The sequence below is a fragment of the Rhinatrema bivittatum genome, chromosome 12 (assembly GCF_901001135.1).
Source record: "Rhinatrema bivittatum chromosome 12, aRhiBiv1.1, whole genome shotgun sequence".
NCBI lineage: Eukaryota > Metazoa > Chordata > Amphibia > Gymnophiona > Rhinatrematidae > Rhinatrema > Rhinatrema bivittatum.
Genome location: NC_042626.1, coordinates 57,417,176 through 57,443,785, shown reverse-complemented (window position 1 = coordinate 57,443,785; position 26,610 = coordinate 57,417,176). Strand labels below are relative to the sequence as shown.

Genomic DNA, 26,610 nt, shown 5'->3' with positions numbered 1-26,610 from the left:
GTGGTCATCTGCCACAGTTCCCAAGAATCCACCCAAACACCGCTTAACCATAACACATCTACATCAACAGGAGTAGGTTCAGGTGTCTTGGTGGAAAATTCGCTAAGGACAAGCGGTTTCAGCAGCGAAACATGGAATGCATTATGGATCTTCATTGCTGGAGGAAGTTTCCAATCGGAGGATAGGAAAGGGTCTGACAAAGTGTGGAGCAAAACGAGCTGATAGGAACTTGAATCTTAGATGTTTGGTAGACAGCCAGACCTTGTCACCAGGCTGGAATTCAGGAGCCTTGCAATGGTGAGCGTCATAGCCCTTCTTAGCTTTTTGTCCAGCTTTTAGGAGCATCTCTTTAGTTTCTCTCCAGAGTTGTTGAATCTCTTCGGCAGTAGATTGAGCTGCCAGGGACGACACTGAAAGTGGAAGTGGTAAAGGTGGTAAGGATTGTCGTCCGTAGACCACTTCAAAAGGTGTTGATCCAGTAGATGATGCTGGATGTGAGTTGATGGCGAATTCAACCCAGGGCAACAGTTCAGCCCAGTCATTCTGACGTGAACCAACATAGGCACGAAGGAACTGCTTGAGAGTTCTATTCATTCTCTCAGTCTGGCCATTCGACTGAAGATGGTACGCAGAGGTGAAATCGAGAGTGATGTCAAACTTTTTACACAAAGCTTTCCAAAACTTTGCTGTAAATTGAGCTCCTCTGTCAGACATAATGTGTTTAGGCATGCTATGTAGGCGAAATATGTGGGTGATGAATAGTTAAGCAGCTTCATGGCTGAAGGCAAGCCAGGGAGAGCCACGAAGTGAGCCATCTTTGAGAAACGATCCACTGTAACCTGTTGGAAACAGGATACTGGGCTTGATGGACCCTTGGTCTGACCCAGTATGGCATGTTCTTATGTTCTTACCTCCAGAAAGTGGTAAGTCCACCACAAAGTCTGTGGCAATATGGGTCCTGGGCTCATCTGGTACTGGTAAGGGATGAAGCAGGCCCCAAGGACGTCCGGGCGGAGATTTTTGTTTAGCACAATTGGAACATGAAGCTACATACGCAAAAGTGTCTTCCTTCATGGTGGGCCACCAGTAGTACTTCTGTAGCTTAGCCAGAGTTCTTCGTTGACCAGGATGTCCAGCCAGTTTCAAATCGTGAGCCCATGCTAACAATTTCTTTCTTAGATTGCAGGGTACAATGGTCTTGCCCGGAGGTACCGGATGTGTAGATGTCAGAATAACTCTCTTCGGGTCGATGATATGCTGGGGTTCATCAGCTACGTCTTCAGAGAGAAAAGAGCGAGATAGGGCATCTGCTCTGACGTTATCTCCAGGGCGATATTTCAGCACAAAGTCAAATCTGTTGAAGAACAGGGACCACCTCGCCTGTCTATGGTTAAGGCGCTGGGCATGACGGAGGTACTCCAGATTTTTGTGATCAGTGTAAACAGTGATCTGATGTTGTGCACCTTCAAGCCAGGGTCACCACTCTTCAAATGCCACCTTTATTGCCAGTAGTTCTTTATCCCCAATGCCGTAGTTCTTCTCTGCTGGCGAGAAACGACGGGAGAAGAAGGAACATGGATGCAAGATCTTGTCACTGGCCTGGCTTAGCACAGCCCCTACGCCTACGTCAGAGGCATCGACCTCTACAATGAAGGGCCGAGTAGGGTCCGGGTGACGGAGGCATGGCTTACTTGAGAAGGCGTCTTTTAGCATCTGAAATGCTGTCACAGCTTCTGTAGACCAACTGGCGACGTTGGCACCTTTCTTAGTCATTGCTGTTAATGGAACAGTCAGTGAACTGTAATTCTTGATGAGGGTTCTGTAGAAGTTGGTAAATCCCAGAAATCGTCTAAGAGCCTTTAGACTGGTAGGTTGTGTCCATTTCTGAATACTCTCAAGCTTCTGAGGATCCATCTGGAAACTTTTGTTCAAAACAATGTACCCTAAGAAGGGCACAGATTCCTTGTGGAATTCGCATTTAGACAACTTGGCGTATAAGCAGTTCTCACAAAGTCTCTGCAGCACTCTTTTGACATCTTCCTGATGGGTATTCTAGTTCTGGGAAAACATCAAGATGTCGTCTAAGTACACAACGACACATTAGTAGAGTAGGTCACGCAGAATGTCGTTATCACGTTTTGGAAGACAGCCAAGATATTCAAAGTGCCCATCCCAGGTATTAAAAGCTGTCTTCCATTCATCGCCAGAGCGGATGTGAACTAGATTATAGGCTTCTTTGAGATCAAGTTTGGAGAATATCTTGGCTCCCTGTAGTCTATTGAATAGCTCCGAGATGAGTGGTAAGGGATAGCGATCCTTTACAGTGATCTCCTTTAGACCTCTGTAGTCCATGCATGGACGTAATTTCCTGTCCTTCTTCCCCACGAAGAAGCAGCCTGCGCCGGCAGGAGGCTTGGAGGGTCTTATGAAGCCTTTCTGAAGATTCTCCTGGATGTACTCTGACATCGCTTTATTTTCTACTACGGAGAGAGGGTAAACCCTTCGTTTGGGTGGTTCAGGTTAGGCTTACAATTAATGGCACAGTCATAGGATCTACGTGGAGGCAATACATCAGCGGCTTCTTTGGAAAATACATCTTGAAAAGATGCATATTGAGGCGGCAACCCAGGCAACAACGGGGTAGTTGGCATGCAGGGTATTGGAGAATGTTCCATCAGGCATTGCCTTGGCAATCTGGACCCCAATATGAAAGCTCCAGAGTGGCCCAGTTGAATTGTGGCATATGTTTCTGCAGCCACGGTAGCCCAAGTACCAAGGGGTGCATGGCCTTCTCTAGCACAAAGAAGGAAATAGTCTCTGTATGAAGAGCACTGGTACGTAAACTCACTGGTTCTGTGAGAAGAGTTACTTCACCTGGTAAGGGCTCTCCATGAATAGAAGACAACAATAGCGGTGGGGATCCACAAATGTTTCACTAGACGTTTCAAAATGAAATTTCCCCCTGCCCCAGAGTCCACTAAGGCAAGGGTCTGATATTCTAGAGGTCCGCAGATTAAAGATACAGGAAGAGAGAGCGGAAGAGGGTGCAGTTAGACCTAAGAAGAGTCCTCCAACAGGACTTAGGTCTGCCAGTTTCTCGGACATATGGGGCATGACCAGCTTGGCCACAATACATGCATAGTCCCAACCTCTTTCGCGTTCTTCTCTCTTTAGAAGTCAAATGACTGTGGCCTAATTGCATTGGTTCTTCTTCGCCAGCAACAGGACCTGAGGGTATAGGCCTGGGTACAGACTTGACTAGAGTCTCTCCCTGAAGTGGTCTTCTGGGACTCTTAACCTCTTGAACCTTGTCATGAAGTCGGTGATCAATCCTTGTTGCCAACTTCATTAGTTCAGCTGTCTCAGGCATCTCTCGAACCACCCGCTCATCTTTTAACTGGGAGTTCAGGCCTTCAAAGAAAAGGCTCTTCAGTCATCTAGGGTCCCAATGTAATTCTGAGGCCAATGTCTTGAATTCTATGGCGAAGTCTGGCAAAGGTTTATTACCTTGTTTTAGATGAACCAACGTAGATCCTGCTGTCGTATACCGGGCAGGGTCATCGAATACTGATCTGAACAGTTCAAGGAACCCGGCAAGATCATTCAGAATAGGGTCAGTGCGCTCCCACAGCGGAGATATAGGTGGTCTTGGCATAAGCTGTAGGGAAATGGTTAGGTTGCAGAGAAAAATGCATGCAACATTGGTTGATAAATCCTCTACCTTTCCAAACTTCACCTGAGAAGCGTGTTGGAGCAGACAGAGGCACCGTAGTCTTGACCGTCACTTCTGGCGGGGTAACTTCTTTACCTGTGGTGGTCGGTGTATTCATCTGTGCGTGCAACTGGTTAAAGGCAACAGACAGGTTATCCAGCGAGTTCTGTTCATAGATACGCTGGATCAGGCCTGGAATGTACTGCAAAGCGGTGAGCTGAGCCGAATCCATGGAGTTAGCAATGTGTTACGGTTTTGAGGTGTTTGAGTGGATTCTTGGGTACTGTGGTGTTGGCCACTCCCACGGGGAGAAGCCCCGTGAGGAACCGCAGTACTAGGCTAGACTCGGGACACGCAAACACAGAAGATATTGTCTATTATACAGCTGGATAATACCACCAGAGGTGGCAGTAGTGAGGTGATCCGGTAGCAGCAGTCCAATGGCCCTCAGCAGAGGATACCCGTCCCACAATGGTAGAAGGTAGCAGCACATGATAGAAGAGGGAGTCCCGGGTGTAGGTTCCCAGTGCTGAGCTGTAGATGAGACAGACTGAAAAAAATTAGATTACTCACTAAGTTGATAGCTGTATTGGTGGAGATCCCAACAGGCAGAAGTAGTTGGATTACAGGCACCAAGGCAGGGAGAGCAGGCCCTTGAGGAGAGAGTACCTGGTATCCCAGATAGGCACCTGAAAGAAAACAAAGGGTCCCCGAGGAGCAGGTACCCAGGTTAGATGAATGACCCCAAAGGGCAGAAAGAGCTTCCAGTGGCAGCAAGGAAGCGGCACAGCAGCTCAGATCGGAGGCATTCAAATCCTTGCTAACTCAAATTGTTAGCAAATGAAGGGCAAGCAAAATACCCAGATAGCGTGACGTCACTCGAGGGGGATGCCCCCGAGGTTCCCGCCATGACATGAATAAAGACGTGGGTGGCGTGCACACCCTAGGAGGCCCTCAGGAGAAACATGGCTGATAGCCTTGCCATTGCTGTTCCGGAGACACCGGAGAGAGTGGCATGAAGACACGGCGGTAGCCATCTTCCCAAGGCTAGTAGAGAGAGCAGGAAGAAAGGTGAGACACAGAGGTCGAACCCATCTGAGACCGACGGACGCAACAGGATCCAGTAGCACTGATACCTTTAGAAGGGAGACGTTGCAAGTACGCCTGTCTATATGCAAAAATATAGCTTTCTCTCTGCTGAGGACTATCTATAACGGTTGGTATAGACTGTTTCTTGATTTGTGACATGGTCTCCCTGACCTTCTTGCCAAATAGCTTGTCCCGCTGGCACACAGCCACACTATCCTCCTGGCCCCAACAACAGCAGCAGGACCTCCAGCTTCTGTATCAATGAACTCACACACAGAATGAATGAGGTGACATTCACATTCCTCCGCCTCCAGGAATGCCTAGCAACTAGCCTCATGCTCCTTGTCCAGGGAATCCATGACAAGGCCTCATCCTATTATATTAATTAGGGGCCCGGTATTTAAAGAGTGTTTCACGCCAGATAAGTAGGACTTATCTGACTAAGTGATGGCTGCTGAATATCCAGCTATATTCAGTGGCCACCACATATCCAGCTAAGTCACTTAACCGGCTAAATAGATAACTGGCTAGTCAATGGGTGGGGAAAGGGCGGATCAGGGTGCTGCTACTTGTCTGGTTACCTTAACTGGATAAGTGCTTATAGTCAGCCATATCTGGTTAAGTTAACCGAATAAGTTAAACCTGCTCAATAGCAGGTCTAAAGTTATCCGGATATAACTTATCCGGATATTTAGAACTTATCCGGTTATATGCAGCAGTCTAGCCATGCAGCTCAATATCTCTAGATAGCAAGTGTTGCTTACCTGTAACAGGTGTTCTCACAGGACAGCAGGATGTTAGTTCTCACATATGGGTGAATCAGGATGGAGCCCAATCACGGAAAACTTCTGTCAAAGTTTCCAGAACTTTGACTGGCCCCTACTGGGCGTGCCCAGCATGGCACTAACCCTGCAGCCAGCAGGGGTCCCCCTTTAGTTTTATTTGATAGCTACAGGCAGTGCCGAAAAAATAAAACAAAACGTTACGAACCCAACACCACGGGGCGCCGGGCGGGTTTCGTGAGGACTAACATCCTGCTGTTCTGTGAGAACACCTGTTATAGGTAAGCAACACTTGCTTTCTCACAGGACAAGCAGGATGGTAGTCCTCACATATGGGTGAGTACCGAGCTGAGGATGTCCGAACATGCACCAAATGTATCCAATGGCGTGCAACAGGCACAACAACTGGGGTGGAATTTGGTAGAGGGCATCCTGAACCCCACCGGGCAGGCGGAAGGGTGTTGGTACATCATGTTGGAAATAGGTTACGCAGGACAGATTGGCCAAAGATGGAATCCTGTCTTCCGGCTTTGTCCAAGCAATAGTGGGCTGCGAAAGTGTGGAGAGCACTCCAGGTGGCAGCCCTGCAAATGTCAGGAAGCGGCACCGATCATAGGTGTGCTACTGAAGTCGCCATAGCCCTCACAGAGTGTGCTTTAACACGGTCTTGAAAAGGAATGCCTGCCACCCCACAGTGTTGGGTTTGTTTCGTTTTCTTATTTTATTTTTTGGCACTTCCTGTAGCTTTAAACAAGACTGAAGGGGGACCCCCCTGCTGGCTGCAGGTTTAGTGCCATGCTGGGCATGCCCAGTAGGGGCCAGTCAAAGTTCTGAAAACTTTGACAGAAGTTTTCCGTGATTGGGCTCCATCCTGATGATGTCACCCATATGTGAGGACTACCATCCTGCTTGTCCTGTGAGAAAAGTAATATCCGGATAACTTAGATAACCAGATATCTTTGAATATTGAGCCCATAGTGATGTAGATATTGAACCATATAAAGCTTGTGATTAGCTATCATAGCACTAAGCACAGCAATCTGGAAAGACTTTTTCCCAAATGAGTCCAGAAGTCTGATTTTTTCCAAGAATAAAATTTTATTTTCTTGGCTTTCTTTAAAGGTGGATTCCACCACCACGGATTGATGGAGGATATAGACCATTTCAAAACCAAGAGCCTGTTGCACCCTATACGTCAGATTTAGCTTTTGTGCGCCGGTGCACAAGAAGTTGGGGTGTCCTGCATTCTGGTCTGCAGGCCGTGGAGTATTCTGGCAAGGCCACTGGCTCCAATGGAGTTTCTAACATGTGCAGGATGTCAAATACTTCTGCGCTTGGGTCTTTATCCCCCATCTTTAGAGTCGAGTCTTCCCCAAGATGTCTAGAAATTTTGAATAAGACAAATCTTCTGGGGAAGTAGAAAGTTCCGGTGAGTCCTCCGGAGGTTCAGAAGGTACACCTGTTGAGAGCCTTCTTCCAACTCAGAGAAAGGTAGTATGCTTATGTACTGTTAGGAGGAACACAGCACACAGGATGGCCCTGCAAGTGGCTGTACTCACCCGAATGCCACCAAGAGAGACGCAATATGCTGTTAATATGCTCCCATGACTGGGACACTGCCATCTTCTCAATGCCTCCAAGTACAGCCCCACATGCCACTCCTGACATGGAATCTCCTTAGACGCGTGCATTACATGAGCCCTGTGGCGGGAAACGCTGAGTGGCACCCTCTGACGTCAGGCTGACAAGCATTACAGAATCACTCAGAGCATTTCCTCATCTCAGCAATGGGTCTCCTGTCTTGCAGTGTGCGTTATCTATCATTCATGACTCTCATCCAGCCTCACCTCCTCCTATCTGTCTTGTCCAGTATCTTTAGTGTCTTTTTGTCCACCCTTGGCCTGACTTTCCACATCTTGACCTCTTGCTTGAACCTGATCATGACTGCTTGCTGGGACCCGACTATTCTTGCTAGCTGCCTGCCCCAACCTTGTCCTGTGTTAACCTGCTGCCTGCTCTGACCCTGGTGTGCTTTTGGACTTTATTTACAGTTTCTTCACCACCCTAGGGACCTGCCTAAGTCCTGAGAGCTGCCAGAACCCAAGGGCTCAACCTGCTGGGAGAGGCGGCTGGTAAAGGTGAAGCTCTAGACCTTCCCGTTACAGAGTGTGTTCACCAACTGCCAGCGGGAGTTCGCCCTCGAGGGTGCATCAACTATGCCACAGCACAAAGGGCTCCTCCTACACCTGCTATCCTTCACACCTATGATCCCGACAAGGACCAAGGGACCTGGAAGAAGAATCGATGTGAAGGCGAAAACTGTTGTGGTACTCGAGATCTAGATCCACTGAAATCTTCTCCCTCCAAAATATGAACATCCTCCGATGCTATCGACAGGTGCTGGATCCAGAGGACAGATTCCCAGGACAGGTAGCTGTTGTAGGGGCTAAACCCAGCTGGGCTACCCCCTTGAGAAAGGGGCTGAGATAACAATGATGGTCAATGGCTAGCGATGTGAAAAAGACCTTAAGTAACTTCATCATGTGATCTATTTTATTTATTTATATGCCGTAAATGCTGAAGTGGTATACACAAAACACAAACTGCTGCGTACCTGGAAATTTCCCTTGAGCTCCCTGGAGGGGACCCAGATTGAACTGGAACTTGTCCCAATCCAGTAACTCCTGTCAACATGGTAGAAATGAGATCTGGAACCACCACTTTGCACCCTCCCCTGATGCAACTGAAGACAGCCCCTTCTATGTTGGGTTGAGGTAAAACAGATGGAAGATGACATCAGGATCCCCTTGGCTAAAAATGAGCAAAGAATCTACACCGAATCATCCACTCCACCCAGATCTGGTCTGGGCTCTTTCTTCAGGGACTGCATACAGGTCAATGGTTAATGCCAATGCATTGATGACTCCGTAACTGTTGAATGCTTCAGTGCCACAAACAGTGTTCTATGCGCAGAGTTAGCTGAGTGTATCGATGTCTGGCTCCTCTGTGCTGAAGTGTGAGATGGCATCAAACAGGTTGGACTCGTGGTGCCAGCTGTGCTGGATCTTTAGTTGGTGTGCTTGGTGCAGATGGGCCTTTATCCTCCACCAATGTATCAGGGCCTTATGCTGGTGGTGCCAAAGAGACCTGAACTCATTTTACATGCTCCTTGTCTGCTGAAGCCTGGTTTTGGAGCTGCTTGACCCTAATTTAGAAGTATGGGGAGCTTTGCTTGACTCACCCCGGTTGGAGCTTACAGATGAAGATTTGCTCAGTCAGCCTCAGAGCTCAGCAATCTTATATGCCAGGTTTTTTTTTTACCTAGGAGACATTCGGCCACAATTATAACAATTGGTAATATTGTGGGGTATGCAATGGACATTTTGCACTCGCAGACAATCCTTAAAGCAGCTGACTGTGGGCTTCTTGGGTTCAGACATTTTGAGAAAGCTGATTCTATTTTTTAAGGTAGTTCTGAAAAAGTGCTGCTGCCGAGGAAGAGAGGCAGAAAGAGAAAAACTTCAATTTAGACGAAAAATTAAACAAAAAGGTAAGAGAGGTGAATGTCTAGTCAGCAGTCTGGATTAAAAAAAATGACTGAGGGGCCTCCTACACATGCTCAGTATTTAGAGCAAGCTCTGCTGAGCTCAGAGAGAATAGTTTATTCAGCGTTGTCAGATGACATCATTCAAGCATCATGGCTAATTCAGCCTTGCTTGTCAATGGAAACTAGCTAAATGGGTGAGTTTACAAAATAACATGCATTAACATTTTCCTGACTGGTGCTAAGCCTTTTAGTATGGTATTTTAATATTTACAACTTACTCTTGCTTGTTCACGCAGCTGATCAACAATTAAACGATCAACTCTTGATGGATTTGAAGTAAGCCTTGGGATAGGAGTGTTGTTAGTGCTGGAAACTTTTTTTCCTGGGTAGTTCTTGGCAAGAGCAGATTCGGTCTGACAAAAAAAAGATCTGTCTTTTATGTGACTGATATAAAAAAAAAAATACACATAGGGAGGCTAATTTTGAAAGATGGTAACATCTGCAGTTAATTTTTTATCCACAGACTTTCCACAAATTTTCTACAAGAAAGTATGCCTATATGCTTGAAAGATTTCAGAAAATATACACACACTAAATCCCCCACACCAAGTTACACCTGTTCCTGGCTTAGCATATCTTGTTCATATAGATTTATGAGCATACATTTTAAAACCATATGCACATAAATCTGAACTCTGACCTCCCCCATCCACCTGGAATGCCTCTTGTGTGCAGAAAAGTATGTGCAAAATTGAGTTAAAGGAATACTTTTTGCATGAAAAGAATGGCAAATGTTCTAACAAGCCATTTATGTACATAACTATTTTATTAGTATAAATGCTTTGAAATTTTGGACCCTAAAGTTCAAATCTTCAACCTCCAATCATTAATCTGGGAAAAACGCTGTCCACTATACAACCAACCATCCCTTTTCTGAGTTTCACTTTAATTATAAAATGTCCATGGTAAGCACAATAGGTTAGCATCTAGGCTAGTTCAGAAAGTGTAAAAATGTACTAAAATTAAACACTTGCTATCTCAGTAGAGGTAATTCTAATTGAGCTGGATGTTCAAAAGAGCAACAAGAAAACACTAGGCCAAATACAATTTTGAAAAATTAAACATCTAAGAATATACATATTTATAGTATGTCTACATTGTTTCTTCCCAGTATTAATACAGTAAATGATACAAACTGATTTTGTTTTGCCATTTTAATGTAAAACTAATACTAGTGTGGCTTGTAAAGTGCTGACTGGATTCATGAGTGACAACTGAATATTACTGAAAAGATTGACAAACCATTGTATTTCAACACAAATCCATTCATCATTCATTTTGTGTGCCTTTCTTTACTTTTACCATTTAGCAAATAGCACATTGTCAGTTTATAAAGGGTGAAATACGCTTTATGAACTTTTGAAGAATTGCATTTTTTCTTTATGGCAATCAGTCAAACTATAACTGGGTTTAAAGGGATTTGGACAAGTTCCTGAAGGAAAAGTCCATGAACCAATGTTAGCCAGGAAGTCTTGGGAAAGCCAGTGCTTATCCCTAGGAGAGAATAACAATAATTGAATCTACTCTTTTGGATCTGCTGGGTACTTGTGACCCAGATTGACCAGTCAGAGACAGGATACTGGACTTGATAGGGCTTTGATTTGACTCCGCGTGGCATCCTCTTAAATGGTTCTGAATATTTATTCACCATTAAAATATTTGAGGGAACCAATTCCAATCCTTCTTACTTCTGATTTTCTTCCTCAGCATATTTTATATATATTTAAAAAAAATTTATATCTTGCCTCCTCACTGTCGTGTTGTTGATATCCTGTATCACAATACAAATTTGTCATACAACACATTCACACAGATGTTTTGAGCAAACATAACTTACCTTTTTTCTCTCTTTTTCCAGAGCTCTCCATTGTTCATAACATTCTTCCAGCCGAATATGTAGTTCACTGGCTGGACCACTACGGATTTTCAGTGGTCTCTGAAATCCAAAGGTTGGTACAAAACCAGGAAAAGAATTGTCACCATAGATCATGTCATTAAAATAAGGATATAAATGACCTAAATCTTCATAAGAAAACAAATCATATGAATCCATCAAGGGGACAAGAGAGTGGCCAAACGGATGGCTGGATCTTGATGGAAATCCAGTGGAACCAAATTGTTGAAAATTGTTCTGCCGTAAGTCACCCATCATATATGTATTTGAAAAACAAGAGGACTGAGTGCGATTCAAACGATTATTGCTAACAGTATTACTGTCCCCACTTCCTTGCCTGTGGTTATTGGTGTACTGAGTTTCCAACAGGTCTTGACATGCATTCTGTGACAAGCCATCTAACTGTTTTTGCCCTTCCTCAAAATCATAATGTCCACTTTGAGACTTAGCTTGAAAATTATTATGTTTGTTCACATTATCTGCAGGGCCAAACTGCTGCGCTGAGTAGTTATCACAAAATCCATTTAATTGCTTTAGTTTTTTGTCAGTAACTGTATCAAACAAACTTTCTTCCTCAGCCTTAGTCAAACCTTCTATGTGATTTGCAGATTGCATTCTTTCTGTACTGTTGTAATTGAAATCAAAATTAGAAAATGCTGAAGGGTTTTCTTGGCAGTATTTCTGGAACAGCGAGCTGGTATTTGAAGTTACATTTGTAGATGATACCTGAGAAAAATCAGAGGCATGGCTGGAGCCTTTTGATTGAACAGTCAAATGGCTGTTCAGTTTCATCAGGTGACTTTGATTTCGATAAGCAACAGAGTTGCCGTTTTCTGACTGAATGTTCATCCATGATGGTCTGTTAACATTAGCAATACTAGAAGATGCTGAGTTTGGCAAGTTCACAGATTTAAAATATTCTGAACTCTGAGGATCAAGTTTGGAATTATGCTGTTTTTCTAGAACATTTGTGTAATCGCTACTACCAGTGCACACTGAGTGGGATTTCATTCCATACTCGGGTTTTAACCCAAAGTCAGAAGTAAATGTTTCCTTTGGGAACTGCTTTTCTGTTAGGAGTGGTGCAGCTTTAAATTTAAAGTTGTGTTGGTCTGGCATTATGTCCTCAATTTTCTTCTGACTCACTTGTTTTAAGTGAAATAGTTTAGTGTAAGCATCTGTTTCCACAGGTGGTGTTTCAGGAGTTCCATTGGCTAGCTTCTTGGCATCCTGAACCCCAAAATTTGTACATTTATTATGCTTGGCTTTATTAGGATGTGAATAGTCAGAATATCGACAGTAATCTACATCATCAGTATACCTGTTCAACTGTGAAAGAAACATTTCTGCCCGCTTTTGCTGTAATTGTGTGTCAGCCCCTTTAGAACACATTTTGTCTCTTCCATAGGGGTAAGTGTCTACTCCTGATTCTTTCATTGCTTCTGAAAGCCCAGTCTGTGGTGTAAAACAGTTTTTCACAAAGGAATATTCTTGGAATGTTTTAGTATTCTCATTAGTTGGTATACTGTAACAGCTGACACTTTCAGCTCTAGATGGGTACAGCCACTGCTCTTCAAGGTCCGAACCGGTAAGTCCATGATAAAGCTCATCTATTTTCTGCTGTGGTGAGAGTGTGGCATTGTGCAAGTACTGTTTTTCAACAGCACACATAGATTCACCACTATATAAAGACTGCTGAGAGAAGGCTGCATCTGTTGATCTTTTAGCTTCTGACAAAAGATCATGGTGTTCTGCTAATTTGTTTGTGTTCACAGGCCATACAGACTTTAAATTGGAAGAGCAGATCCTAAAACAAGTAAATGCATAGATTTAACAACAGTTCTGCTTTAAAATAATTTTGACACAATAAAAATACAGAGTAATGAAAAATTACTACTTACCTGATAATTTTTTTTTTTAGGACAGATAGATGAATCCAGAACCAGTGGATTATGCCCCTCTACCAGCAGATGGAGACAGAGAAACGCTGATATTACAGTATATGTACCCCTCCTGTGACATCAGTCTGTCTGTATTCTCTACAAAAGCCAACTATGGACAAACTAACAAAAACTCAAATAATAACAGATAACCATTTTAATACTCTGCCAAAAGGAAACACTGAGCTCAGACAAAATGTTTTAACAGTAGTTTAGGGACTGCATTAATACTTACCAGTAACCCCTGGAACACATAGCCATGCAAAGAGGACCATAGCACAATCATTCAGCAGCTAAGGATGGTAAGCTGGATTCATCTTTCTATCCTAAAGAAAAAGGAAATTATCAGGTAAGTTGTAATTTCTCATTTGTTAGCATCCAGACAGATGAATCCAGAACCAGTGGGATGTACCCAAGCTACTCCCGAATAGGGTAGGAGGCTGTCCGTGATCCAGCCAAACCGCAAGTGAAAGGCTGCGTCCTCCCAGGCCTGCACATCCAGACAACAATACCTGGAAAAGGTGTGTAAGGAGGACCATATTGCAGCTCAACAAATGCTGACAGGAGACAACAATCTAACTTCCACCCACGACACTGCCTGAGTCCTAGTGAAATGAGCCCTAACCTGAGTAGGCAACAGATGTTCAGTGCAAGCGTGACTACTCCTTAATCCAGCGAGCTATGGTAGCCTGCAAAGCCAGTTCACCCTGTTTACTTCCACCATGGAGGACAAATAGATGATCAGACTTCCTGAGAGGTCTAGAAACCTCTAAATACCCTAGGATGTGTGTCGTAACATCCAAGGGTCGCAACAGGCAATATTCCTCTGCATCTCTCTCCCTAACAAGAGATGGCAAGGAATGGACTGATTCAAGTAAATATACGAGACCACTTTAGGCAAAAAGGAAGGAACTATATGCAGCTGTATCATCCCTAGAGTCACTCGAAGGAACAGTTCCTGGCAAGACAAGGCCTGCAGCTTGGATATTATCTGGGCAGAACAAATAGCCATAAGAAACAGTTTTCAAGGTCAGTAACCACAAGGAAAGTTTAGGCGTCAGTCGAAACGTAGGGCCCACTAAGAAATCCAACACCAGATTAAGACTCCACAAAGGCACCGGTAACCGCAAGGGAGGATGAAGATGTTTCACTCCTTTCAATAAACGGGCCACATCTGGATGAGTCAACAAGGGACCACCATTCACCTGACCCCTGAAACAGGCAAGAGCCGCTACCTGTACCTTTAAGGAATTAATGGCCAACCCTTTATTCAATCCATCCTGCAAAAATTCCAAAATGAGCGGGATCTTAACCAAACAAGGCACAACCTCTCTATCTTCACACCAAGCCTCAAACATTGGCCACATAGGCTAAGGAAGTGGAGAACTTTCCTGCTTGTAGCAAGGTGGCAAACACCACAGTAGAATATCCATGCTTCAGCAAGCGAGCTCTCTCAAGGGCCATACCGTAAGACAAAATAGAGTCAGATCTTCGTGAACAGGCCCCTGCCTCAACAGATCCCTGTGAGCTGGAAACCAGAGGGGAAAGTCTACCAGGAGCCTTCGCAGATCCACATACCAAGGTCTCCTAGACCAATCTGGTGACACCAGAAGCACATCCCTCTGTGACTCTCGACCCTCTGAACCTTTCTGCCCAACATGGGCCACGGGGGAAAAAAGCATACAGCAGCTGGTTCTCCAACTGTTCCTGCATGACAGCATCGAAGTCTAATGACTTTGGATCTCTTCTGCGACTGAAGAATCTAGGAACCTTCACATTGTGAGAGGTTGCCAGGAGGTCCAGAAATGGAAGGCCCTAGCGATCCACTATTAGCTGAAATGCCTCATCTCATAATATCCATTTTCCTGCGTCCAGACTCTGCCTACTGAGAAAGTCTGCTCTTACATTGTCTTTTCCTGCAATGTGCGAGGCAGAAATCTCCTGAAGATGCATTTCCGTCCATTCCATAATTTGGTCTATTTCCTGCAACACTTGCTAAATCTTGGATCCTCCCTGCCTACAGATGTAGGCCACTGTCGTTGCATTGTCCGACATTATCCGGACCGCTCAACCCTGCAACCTGTTGCCAAACTGCAAGCATGCCAACTGGACTGCTCGGGCTTCCAGCCAATTGATGTTCCAGAGAGACTCTTCTGCACTCCAGCACCCTTGCGCTGTCAGTTCCTGACAGTGAGCTCCCCAACACTGGAGGCTTGCATCTGCTGCGAGAACTAGCCAGTCCGGTGATTTTAGGGAAATCCCCTCTCTTACAAGATCTGCTTGAAGCCACCACTGTAGTTGAGAGCAGATATCCATCGGCAAGTGGAGCCGAATCGAATAGTCCCGAGACTCTGGGCTCCAACAAGCCAGCAGGAAGCACTAAAGATGATGCATATGTACCCTCGCCCATGGCACCACTTCCAGGGTTGCCACCATCAATCCGAGCACCTGCAGATAAGACCATACTGACAGGGGGTATTGTGTTCCTCAGACACACTTGCGCCAACTTCTGAACACGACCCTCCGGCAGGAAATCCCTGTCCTGCTTTATGTCAAACTGAACACTGAGATACTCTAGCGACAGATGGCTAAAGACTGCTCTTGGCCAGGTTCACCACCCAACTGAGCTCTTGCAACACAGTGATCACCTTGCGCAACACCAGGAGGCTGTCTTCCAGAGATATGGCCCGAATCAGCCAGTCGTCCAAGTATGGGTGTACCAGAATCCCATCCTCTCTCAACTCTGCTGCCATCACCATCACAACCTTGGAAAAAGTTCTCTGTGCGGTGGCCAGACCAAAAGGCAGCGCTTGAAACTGATAACATCCCAAAACCACGAATCGCAAAAACTGTTGGTGCTCTATCTGGATGGGAATATGCAGTTTTGCCTCGGACAGATCCAAGAAGGTCAGAAACTCACCCAACTGCACAGCCATGATCACTGAGCACAAGGTTTCCATGCGAAAATTAGACACCCGCAAAAGGAAAATTAGTTCTTACCTGTTAAATTTTCGTTCCTGTAGTATCACGGATCAGTCCAGACTGTGGGTTGGGCCTCCTTTCCAGCAGGTGGAGACAGACTAAAACTGAAAGGATGTCCTATAAGAGGACAGAGTCTATCCTGTAACCCTTCAGTATAACCATTGTCAAAGCAGAAAAATAACAAAACCAGAATAGGATCAAGCAAGTAACCATAAAGCTCAATGGAGCAACTGTAGAACAATGTAAGAAACATGGTATGACTAACTGCTCTTGCATATACTTGGTATTTAAACGACCAAGGCTTCCGGTGTAATTGCTCAGTATTCTTGCACAAAAAATGAAGTATTAGAATCTGTGAATCTGCAAGAAACAAGCTTCGAGACGACAGCAAGAAAGACAGACAGGGAAGGGCGTCTGGACTGATCCGTGGTACTACAGGAACAAAAATTAACAGGTAAGAACTAATTTCCCTTTCCCTGTACGTACCCGGATCAGTCCAGACTGTGGGATGTACCAAAGCTTCCCTAAACCAGGTGGGACAGAGACAGTCCCACTCGAAGCACTTGCTGCCCAAAAGAACCAAAAACCGGAGCTTGCACATCCACTCTCTTCACCGAATCGAGGCCTCCCCTGCGCCATCTTCCCCGATCGTGACCCGAACCACCCTGGTCCCACCGGAAGAGTCTGCGAGGGAGAGAAAAGCTGAGACAACGAAAGGGAACGCCGAGAAAAAGACATCGCTCCAGTGAGAGATACGCCCAGACTGAGAGGCACTGAGAAAGAAGAAACCCCTCCGGGAACACAAAAAGACGCCATCCTCCTCTAAACTAAGAATTAAGAGAGAAAAGTAAGAAACACGCCGCCGCTCAGGGCTGCCCACATACCCTCCCTGCGCTCCCGAACCTCCAATCAGGGAGGGAGCCGTGTCCTTGCTGGCGCCTGGGAGGCCGGCCATTTCAGCCCTTAACTTCGGCCCCATTCAGCGGTGCCGTGCACTGAAGGGGCGCGACCAAAGAGGCCTGCCCCTTAGTGCGCCCCTTTGTGCTCCCCTATCTACCTAAACTCTCGGCGACTACCACCAAGCTTCTCTACACTGGACTTCCAATCCAGCAAACCGCATAATCATCGCCTCCATCTTGCTTCCTGACTACTCATCTACCTCTGCCTGCTCAGCAATTACTGTATGTACTACACCTACTATTTATCCTGTATACAAACTACTTACAAACTATTTACACATTGTATGCAAATTTACCTATTATCTCTACCTGTATACAAACTCAGCATTTAAAGTACAGTTTTATCTTACCTTGGCACCTTAGCCCCGTCACCCCCTTGCTCCATCCAAGGTGCTCCAATACCCACCCCTCTAAACACCCTTCCCCCCCCCCCCAACACCCCATTGCCACCATACTGTGACCCACACCCCACCAGATATCCTTACCCACCCTCATTGCACCCCTACACTCCTACCATGACAAGCTAATTAAGCTCCCCATTCCCATGCATTCATTTCCCCCACCGCAGACCACTTCGCCCCCCCCCTTTCAATATGCTCCCGTCCATCACAAGTCCCTTATACCTATCCTCATTTCCCCACTTACCCAATTTATAGGACTCGCAACCCTCTCCATAATTCTCTTCAATGCTCAATCCATCTCCAAAAAAACCATCATCCTCAACGACTTACTATCTGACTGTAAACCAGACGTATGTGCTATCACAGAAACCTGGCTTAAGGCCACCGACATTGCCCTACTCCAGCAACTCCCTAACCATATCTACGATATCTACAGCACCCCTAGATCCAAGAAACAAGGCGGAGGTCTCCTCCTAGCAGTTAAAAAGCGCTTAAACCTTAAGCCTATCAACACTGAACCCCCCCCCCTCCCAGGCTTGAGATAGGGCTCTACAAATCTCAAGAACTACAAATATGTCTCGTCTATGCTCCCCCTAACCTTCTAGAGCTAAACCCTTCCCCCCTCATCGAATTTATCAATGACAACATCAATATCGATCTCCCCGCCATCATTCTAGGAGATTTTAACCTCCATGTCGACGCCCTACCCCTCTCCTCATCTTGCGAAGCCTTTCTAAACTCTCGAAGCCATAGGCTACAAGCAAATTATCACCTCCCCTACCCACAAAGCAGGCTATACGTTGGACCTGTTATTCATTAACTCTCCCAACACCCCCACATGCACCCCAGTTCCCTGGTCCGACCACACCCTCATCAAAACCTCCCTCTCCATTAAGACACCCATAACACACCATCCAGACACCAACACTATAACCTTCAGAAAATCCTGCCCAAGCGAGGACCTTACCTCTGTCCTGTCCAAAGCCCTATCCAATTTCAACTGCTCCAATCCTGATGATGCTATAAATTCCTGGAGCTCCCTCACCTTGGAAATTGCAAACAAATTATGCCCCTTCACCACACGTAACGTTAACTCTTCTACCAAAAATCAAAAACCATGGTACATGACTGACCTAAAACACTTGAAAAACAGTCTTAGACAAAAGGAAAGAGCCTGGCGTAAAGACCGATTGCCACATAAGACATCCTCATTCAAATCAGCACTGCACCAATATAAACCTTCACCCTCAACACCAAACGAGACTTCCACGCCAAAAAGATTCACGATTATATTTACAACCCAAAAGCCCTTTTCTCCTATGTCACTGAACTTACAAAACCAACCCCTCCTCTCATCCCCGACAAAGAGGCAGGCAGCAAATGTGAAGAACTGGCTCTTTACTTTCATAATAAAATAGCAAACATCCTCCTTAGATTCACTCCAGACCCTCAACCCATCTCACCCTGCCCATGCCCCACAGCTGCCTCCTTCAACCTTACATCCTCCTTGAAAATAGCCACTATCCTCAAAAAGATCAGACCAGCCACCCACCCCTCTGACACTTTCCCCACCAAAGACCTCCTCACAATACCTGACACCATAGCTAAACCGCTGGCAGACATTAATTGCTCATTATCAACTGGCATTGTCCCTGACTCTCTCAAACTTGCTGCAGTCAAACCCCTCCTAAAAAAAACATCCTTGAACCCAGAGGACCCAGCCAATTTCTGCCCCATCTCCAATCTCCCTTTCATCTCAAAAATTATGGAAAGGGTTGTCAGTCAATTATCTAACTACTTGGAGGAAAATAATATACTGCACGCTTCCCAATTTGGATTCCGTAAACACCTTAACACAGAAACACTCCTTCTCTCCCTTACTGATTTCCTTCTCAGAGGCATGGACCAAGGAACCTGCTATCTTCTAGCCCTCTTGGACATATCTGCTGCCTTTGACACTATAAGCCATAAACAACTCCTCACCCGCCTAGCACATATTGGCATCTCAGGAACAGCATTCCATTGGTTCACATCATATCTCACCAATAGAAAATTCTCAGTTAAAATAAGCAATGCAGAATCTGCCCACCATGCGCTCTCACAGGGAGTTCCCCAAGGCTCCTCCCTCTCCTCCACCCTCTTTAACATATACCTTACCCCCCTCTGCCAACACCTAGCCGACCTTGGTCTCAAATTCTTCCTATACACTGATGATGTGCAAATCATCATACCCATTCAAGACACCCTGACAAACGCCTTGACCCACTGGAGAGAATGTCTTGCCTCCATCAATGCCTTTCTTTTTTTAACATGAACAATTTTATTGACACACAGGAGTAACATCGAAACAACAATAAAGTATTGAACACAAACAGAGATGCGTCCTAGTGTCATCATTTCATACCCTCCCAAGATCCTTCCCCCTCCCCTCGTGCCTGAAAGGAGCCCCCTCATCAATGCCTTTCTATCCAGCCTTCACCTAGAACTAAAACGCTTCAAAAACCGAGCTGCTTCTCATCTCCAAACAATCACCCCCCAAACCAGCCATTGCAAATGATCCCGCCTATGTCACCTTCTTGAAGCAGCCCGATGCACGAAACCTAGGGATTTAGATAGACAAACAACTGAACCTAAAAAAGCATATCAATCAGATCCTCAAAGAAGGTTTCTTCAAACTTAATGTCATGAAGAAACTGAAACCCCTTCTTCATGCCAGTGATTTTCGGACCGTCATTCAAGCTACTCTCTCAACAAAAATGGACTACTGCAACTCCCTCTTCCTTGGCCTCCCCTACTCTACAATAAAACCCCTCCAAATGCTGCAGAATGCAGTAGCAAGAACTCTCTCTAATGCCCACAAATACGACCATATCACTCCCCTTCTCATGAACTTGCACTGGCTCCCAATCCCCTCTTGCATTATATATAATACTCTAACATTGACCCACAAAGCTATACACACACACACAATTCAAATTGGCTCATTGAGCCATTCTGCCCTGTACGTTCCAACAAATCCACCAGAGCCTCCAATAACAGAACACTCCACATACCCCCACTAAAAAAAGCACACCTTACTACCACAAGGGAAAGAGCCCTATCTATTGCTGGACCCACGCTCTGGAACTCCTTGCCCCCCTATGTTAGACTCGAGACTTGTACATCTAAATTCAGAGCCAACTTGAAAACCTGGCTTTTCAAACAAGCCTATCAACAATAACACCCTTCTCACCACCATGCAAACACACCGGAACCATGCAAACACTCCTGAACCTTCTATGCAAATCCATTCCGAACCCTTAAATATAGTTATTTGTGTTGTTTTTATCTGGTTATACAAATATAATCCCAAAGTTCTTTGGCTCTCATATTTCAGAGTAGCCTGATTCCTATGTATGTCAACCTACGTTCTTACAGTTCCTCTCTCTCCATCCACACCTCCCTGTTTTATGTAATTTCCATTCTTTATGCTTTGTTGTTCGATGTAAACAGATATGATGTCCCCACTAATATCGGTATAGAAAAGTTATAAATAAATAAATAAATAAATCCAGACGGTAGTGTCGAGCAAAAGTATGCAAGGACATCCATGTGGTGGCCCTGCAAATCTCCTGCGGAGAGACCGATTGACTCTCCGCCCAGGAAGTAGCTTGAGAATGTAGCGAATGAGCCTTTAGGCCCTTGGGAACTGCCCGACCTTGGCAAAGATAGGCTGAAGAGATCGCTTCTTTCAACCAGCGCGCAATAGTGGTCTTAGATGCCGGCTTACCCCGATTGGGCCCACTCCAGAGGACAAAAAGATGGTCCGAGACCCAAAAGACGTTGGTAACCTGGAGATAGTGAAGTAGAACTCATTTGGCATACAGCTTACGGAGATCGCCCCCAGCCATACCCGCAATCTCCTCTGGGGAAAACTCAGGGAGTTCTACCGACTAGTTGACATGGAAGTTGGAAACAACCTTTGGCAAGAAGGAAGGGACCGTCTTGAGGGATACCCCTGAATCGGAAAAGCGTAAAAAAGATTCCGGACAGGACAACGCTTGAATCTCGGATATCCGTCGAGTGGAGGAGATAGAGACCAGAAAGACAGTCTTGAGCATAAGATCTTTTAACGTAGCGGACGGAGAGGTTCGAACGGAGCAGCAGAGGGCCCGAAGGACCAGGTTAAGATTCCACGAAGGGCAAGTTGTACGAGAAGGTGGATGTAGGTGTTTGATGCCCTTCAAGAACCGGATCACGTCCGGGTGGCCCGCTAAGGGATGACCTTCTACCCGACCCGGGAGGGAGCCATGAGTGGAGACTTGCACGCGCAGAGAACTGAAGGAAAGGCCCTTGGAAAGACCATTCTGAAGGAACGAAAGGACCAACGAAACCGGGGCGGAGCATGCTGAGACACCCGACTCCGCACAAACAGATTCAAAAACCTTCCAGATACGCACGTAAGCCAGAGAAGTCGACTGTTTCCGGGCCTGCAGCAAGGTGGAGATGACCTCCTCCTTATAGCCCTTATGCCTCAGGCATCACCGTTCAAAAGCCAGGCCGCTAGACAGAAGCGATTGGCCTGGTCGAAAAATACAGGCCCCTGCCGAAGCAGGCGAGGGAGATGACCTAGCCGAAGAGGACCATCAGTCGCCAGGTTGCCGAGATTCGCGAGCCACGGCCTGCGCGGCCACTTGGGTGCTACCAGAACCACAAGTCCCCGATGGAGCTCTATTCTTTTGAGAACTTTTCCCACCAGGGGCCACGGGGGAAACACGTACAGAAGGACGTCCGCCAGCCAAGGGAGAGCCAGAGTGTCCACGCCCTCCAATCTGTGCTCCCTCCAGCGGCTGAAGAACCGATTTGCCTTGGCATTGTGCAAGGTCGCCATGAGGTCCAGGTGGGGGGGACCCCACCTGTCAAGAATCAGATCCATGGCCGCGGCCGAGAGCTCCCACTCCCCCGGATTGAGTGATTGACGACTGAGGAAAATCGGCCTGAACATTCTCCTTGTCCGCGATGCGGGAGGCTGCCAGGCACTGCAGGTGCTGTTCCGCCCATGTGAAGAGATGGCTGGCTTCTAGGGCCACCAGGGGGCTGCGGGTGCCCCCTTGGCAACTGATGTAAGCCATGGTTGTGGAGTTGTTAGACAGTACCCTGACCACTTTGCCTCTGATCAGGGGAAGAAACTCCTGAAGTGCCAAGCGTACCGCCCGAGTCTCCAACCGATTGATGTGCCAGTGAGATTGAATTGGCGACCAGACCCTCTGGGTGGACTGGGAGAGACAGACCACACCCCAGCCCGAAAGACTGGCATCCGTGGTTACTATTGTCCACTGCAGAGCTTGGAGAGGCATTCCCTGGAGCAGATGAGGAAGCAAAAGCCACCACTGCAAGTCGGCGACTGTACAGTCCAAGAATGCGAGGACTATGTGAAACTGTTCCGACACCGGCTGCCAGCGGATTAGCAAAGCTTTCTGTAACTGTCACATATGAGCAAAGGCCCAGGGGACTAGGTCGATGGTGGAAGCCATGGATCCCATGGACCTGCAGGTAGCCCCAGGCCGTTGGGAGAGGCAGCGAAATCAGATTCTGAATCTGGTCGATCAGCTTGAGAGCCCGTGCACGAGGCAAGAAAACCATGCCCACTCTGGTGTCGAAGTAGACTCCCAGGAACTCTAACTCTTGGGAGGGCTGAAGGTTGCTCTTTGAGAAATTCACTATCCACCCAAGAGATGAGAGGAGGGCTAACACAGATCCATCGCTTGTCGGCAAAGAGCCGCCGACTTGGCTCTGACGAGCCAGTTGTCCAGATAGGGGTAGACAAGAATGCCTTCCCTGTGAAGGGCCGCCGCCACCACCACCAAAACCTTGGTAAGGGTACGAGGCGCGGTCGCGAGGCCAAAGGGAAGCGCCCGAAACTGGAAATCCAGGTTGAGGATGTGGAAGCGAAGATACTTCTGGTAATTGCAGTGAATCGGAATATGGAAGTACGCCTCTGTCAGATCGAGCGAGGCGAGGAACTCTCTGGGGCGAACCACTGCAATGACCGCTCGCAAGGCTTCCATGCGGAAATATGGGATCTTGAGGGCCGGTTGACCCTTTTGAGGTCTAAGATCGGGCAAAAGGACCCGTCCTTCTTGGGGACCACGAAGTAGATAGAATACTGGCCTGCACTGAGCTCCTTCGCCGGGACCAGGACCACTGCTCCTAGACTCAGCAGTCTGGCGAGAGATTGCTCCACCGCCTCCCTCTTGGAACGCCCGCATGGGGAGAATAGAAAAAGATCCAGCAGGTCGCGGACAAGTTCGAAGGTGTACCAGTCTCTGATAATGTAGAGGACCCACTGGTCCGATGTGATTTTGACCCACTCCTCGGAAAAAAAGGGAGAGGCGGCCGCCTAGAAAGGGGACCGAGGAATGAGTCAACTGAACTTCATTGTGTGGTAGGCTTGGGGGTGGAGCGCGCGGGCTGGCCCTCGCGAAAGGGCCGCGACCAAGACTGAGACCGGGAAGAATAACCCCTCGAGGAGCCACCCCGTCCACATAGAGAATACCATCTCTGACCCCGGAAGCGAGGACGAGAGGGTGTGAAGGAGCGGCATGGTTTAGGACGGTCCTCCGGAAGCTTATGGACCTTATTTTCCCCTAAAGAATCCATAAGCTTCTCAAGGTCCTCACCAAATAGCAGCTTACCTTTGAAAGGCAACGTGCCTAACCAGGCTATGGAGGATGGGTCGGCCGACCAATTGCGTAGCCAGAGGAGTCGTCTGGCGGATAACGCCGAGGCCATCGCCTTAACGCGGAGGAGGTCGTAAAGTGCATCTGCCCCATAAGAGACGACGGCTTCCAGACGTTCAGCCTCCTCCGCCGACGGGAGGTCTTGGGTGCAGAGTAACTGTTGAACCCACCTGAGACCTACCCACAGCATGAGACTGCTGCAGATAGTCGCCCGGACCCCTAGAGCCAGACTTCAAAGATGCGTTTCATGTGTGCCTCGAGCTTGCGGTCCTGTCCGTCTTCAGTGCTGTCGATCCCTCCACTGGGATCGTGGTATGCTTGGTGCCCGCAGAGACAGAGGAGTCCACGGAGGGATTTTTCAATATTTCCAAGCATTCCTCCAAGGGGGTAGAGCTTGTCCATTGCACGGCCCACCCGGAGTGCCGCCTCGGGAGCCTCCCATTCCTGCAGGAGCAACAGCTTGTGCATGGGATGAAAGGGGAAAGCACTTGCCGGAGCCCTGAGTCCCGCCAGGACCGGGTCCATATCCTTGGGCAAAGAGGCCTTAAGAGTATCCGCAAGGGGCCCCTCCAACCCCAATTCCTGGAGGACAAACGGGATGAGGGGCTCCAACTCCTCCCTGCAGAATATACGGAGGACTCTGGGATCGTCCCCCTCCAGGGGAAGGGTACCTTCTGTATCCAGGATGGCGGCAGGATCCGGGGTACCGGGTCCACCGGGGGGTCAGGGAGGGGGGGCACCCACAGGACCACCCGCACCCGAAGCGACCCCTGGGGCTCTGCAGCCAAGCCATCCGTCAACGGCGCGGAGCGAGGAATTTTTGCCGGGGGGGGGGTGGGGGGGCCGTCCTCCTCCTCCTGCAGGCTAAATAGGATTTATGCAGGAGGATAAATTCTGTGGAAAAACGGGCCCTGGATTTCCGGGGAGGGGGAGGGTGGGCGAGGAGGGGTTGGGGATCCCATCCTGGGGGACCGTGGGGCTCAAATCGGGGGGTGACTCAGAAAAAATAGGCCCCCCCCCAGCCCCAGGCAGCTCCGAAAACAGAGCCGCTGAAAAATCCAAGATGGCCGCCGTTCCCGGGCTTAGCCAACCCGGGAACAGCCTGGCCATTCTTTGGGGACTTGATCCCTGAACTAAATTTGACTGCCCTGCCGAGAAGGGGCCTTCCTCACCCGGCAGGCAGGCTGAGCAGAGGCCTCCTCGCGAAAATCGCGATGAGGGCTTACCACAGGAGAGGCAGGCTGCCTGCCGCGGCATCAGGAGAGCCACACTGAGAAAAAAAAAGCTGAAGAAAAAAAGATTTGATTGGCAGCCTGCAGGCCTGGAGTGAAGCAGGAGGGAAACCTGCTGACTTCTGCCTATCTGGCTGCCGGTTTGATTCCCCTGAAGAGCCTGATGAAAAAGAAGCTCTACTGCTGTAAAGGAAAAGGGTAAAGCTTGAACTTTAAACACTTAATACTTTTTTTTGTTTTTTAAGACTGAGCTCAGCAGTGGGGTTCTAAGCCCCTTAGGCAGCCAGAGGAGGGGCAGACGAGAACTGGACCACCAGCCTCGGTCCCCACACCTGGAAGCGCCCACGGACTCAGGCTATACTCCGCACAAGGGGCGAAGCCCCCCTGAGTCCGGCAAGAGCCAGGAGACGGCTAGCGTCTCCTGCACAGAAAAAGACTAGGTACTGATTTAAAAATTTTTTTTTTTTTAGAAAGAAGAGCCAAACAAAACCTAAGGAAGAAGTACTTGCTTGATCCAAGAAAGAAGAAGAGACAGCTAACTAGCCGAAATCAGGAGACCGAAGGGTGAGCTGATGCACATGCTGGAGACAGACAATTACTAAAGGGTTACAGGATAGGCTCTGTCCTCATATAGGATATCCTTTCAGTTTTAGTCTGTCCCCACCTGCTGGAAAGGAGGCTCAACCCACAGTCTGGACTGATCCGGGTACGTACAGGGAATGACAGTTATAGAAACATAGAAACATAGAAATGACGGCAGAAGAAGACCAAACGGCCCATCCAATCTGCCCAGCAAGCTTCACACATTTTTTCTCTCATACTTATCTGTTTCTCTTAGCTCTTGGTTCTATTTCCCTTCCACCCCCACCATTAATGTAGAGAGCAGTGATGGAGCTGCATCCAAGTGAAATATCTAGCTTGATTAGTTAGGGGTAGTAGGGGTAGTAACCGCCGCAATAAGCAAGCTACACCCATGCTTATTTGTTTTACCCAGGCTATGTTATACAGCCCTTATTGGTTGTTTTTTCTTCTCCCCTGCCGTTGAAGCAGGGAGCTATGCTGGATATGCGTGAAGTATCAGTTTTTCTTCTCTCCTGCCGTTGAAGCAGAGAGTTATGCTGGATATGCGTGAAGTATCAGTTTTGTTTTTTTTTCTCCCCTGCCGTAGAAGCAGAGAGCTATGCTGGATATGCGTGAAGTATCAGTTTTTCTTCTCTCCTGCCGTTGAAGCAGAGAGTTATGCTGGATATGCGTGAAGTATCAGTCTTTCTCCCATGCCGTTGAAGCAGAGAG

General features: G+C 47.3%; 1 protein-coding gene across 3 annotated transcripts in view; it reads right to left on the bottom strand.

Annotated features, from left to right (window-relative positions):
* The window catches only part of MEIOC (meiosis specific with coiled-coil domain), a 300,156-nt gene that overhangs the window by 107,001 nt on the left and 166,545 nt on the right, over positions 1–26,610 (bottom strand). For all 3 annotated transcript variants that reach the window (XM_029573470.1, XM_029573471.1, XM_029573472.1), the window contains 2 exons: positions 11,028–12,891; positions 9,409–9,543 (listed from right to left, as the gene is read on the bottom strand). In XM_029573470.1, coding sequence (XP_029429330.1) covers positions 9,409–9,543; positions 11,028–12,891 — 1,999 coding nt within the window. The remainder of the gene's footprint in view (positions 1–9,408; positions 9,544–11,027; positions 12,892–26,610) is intronic.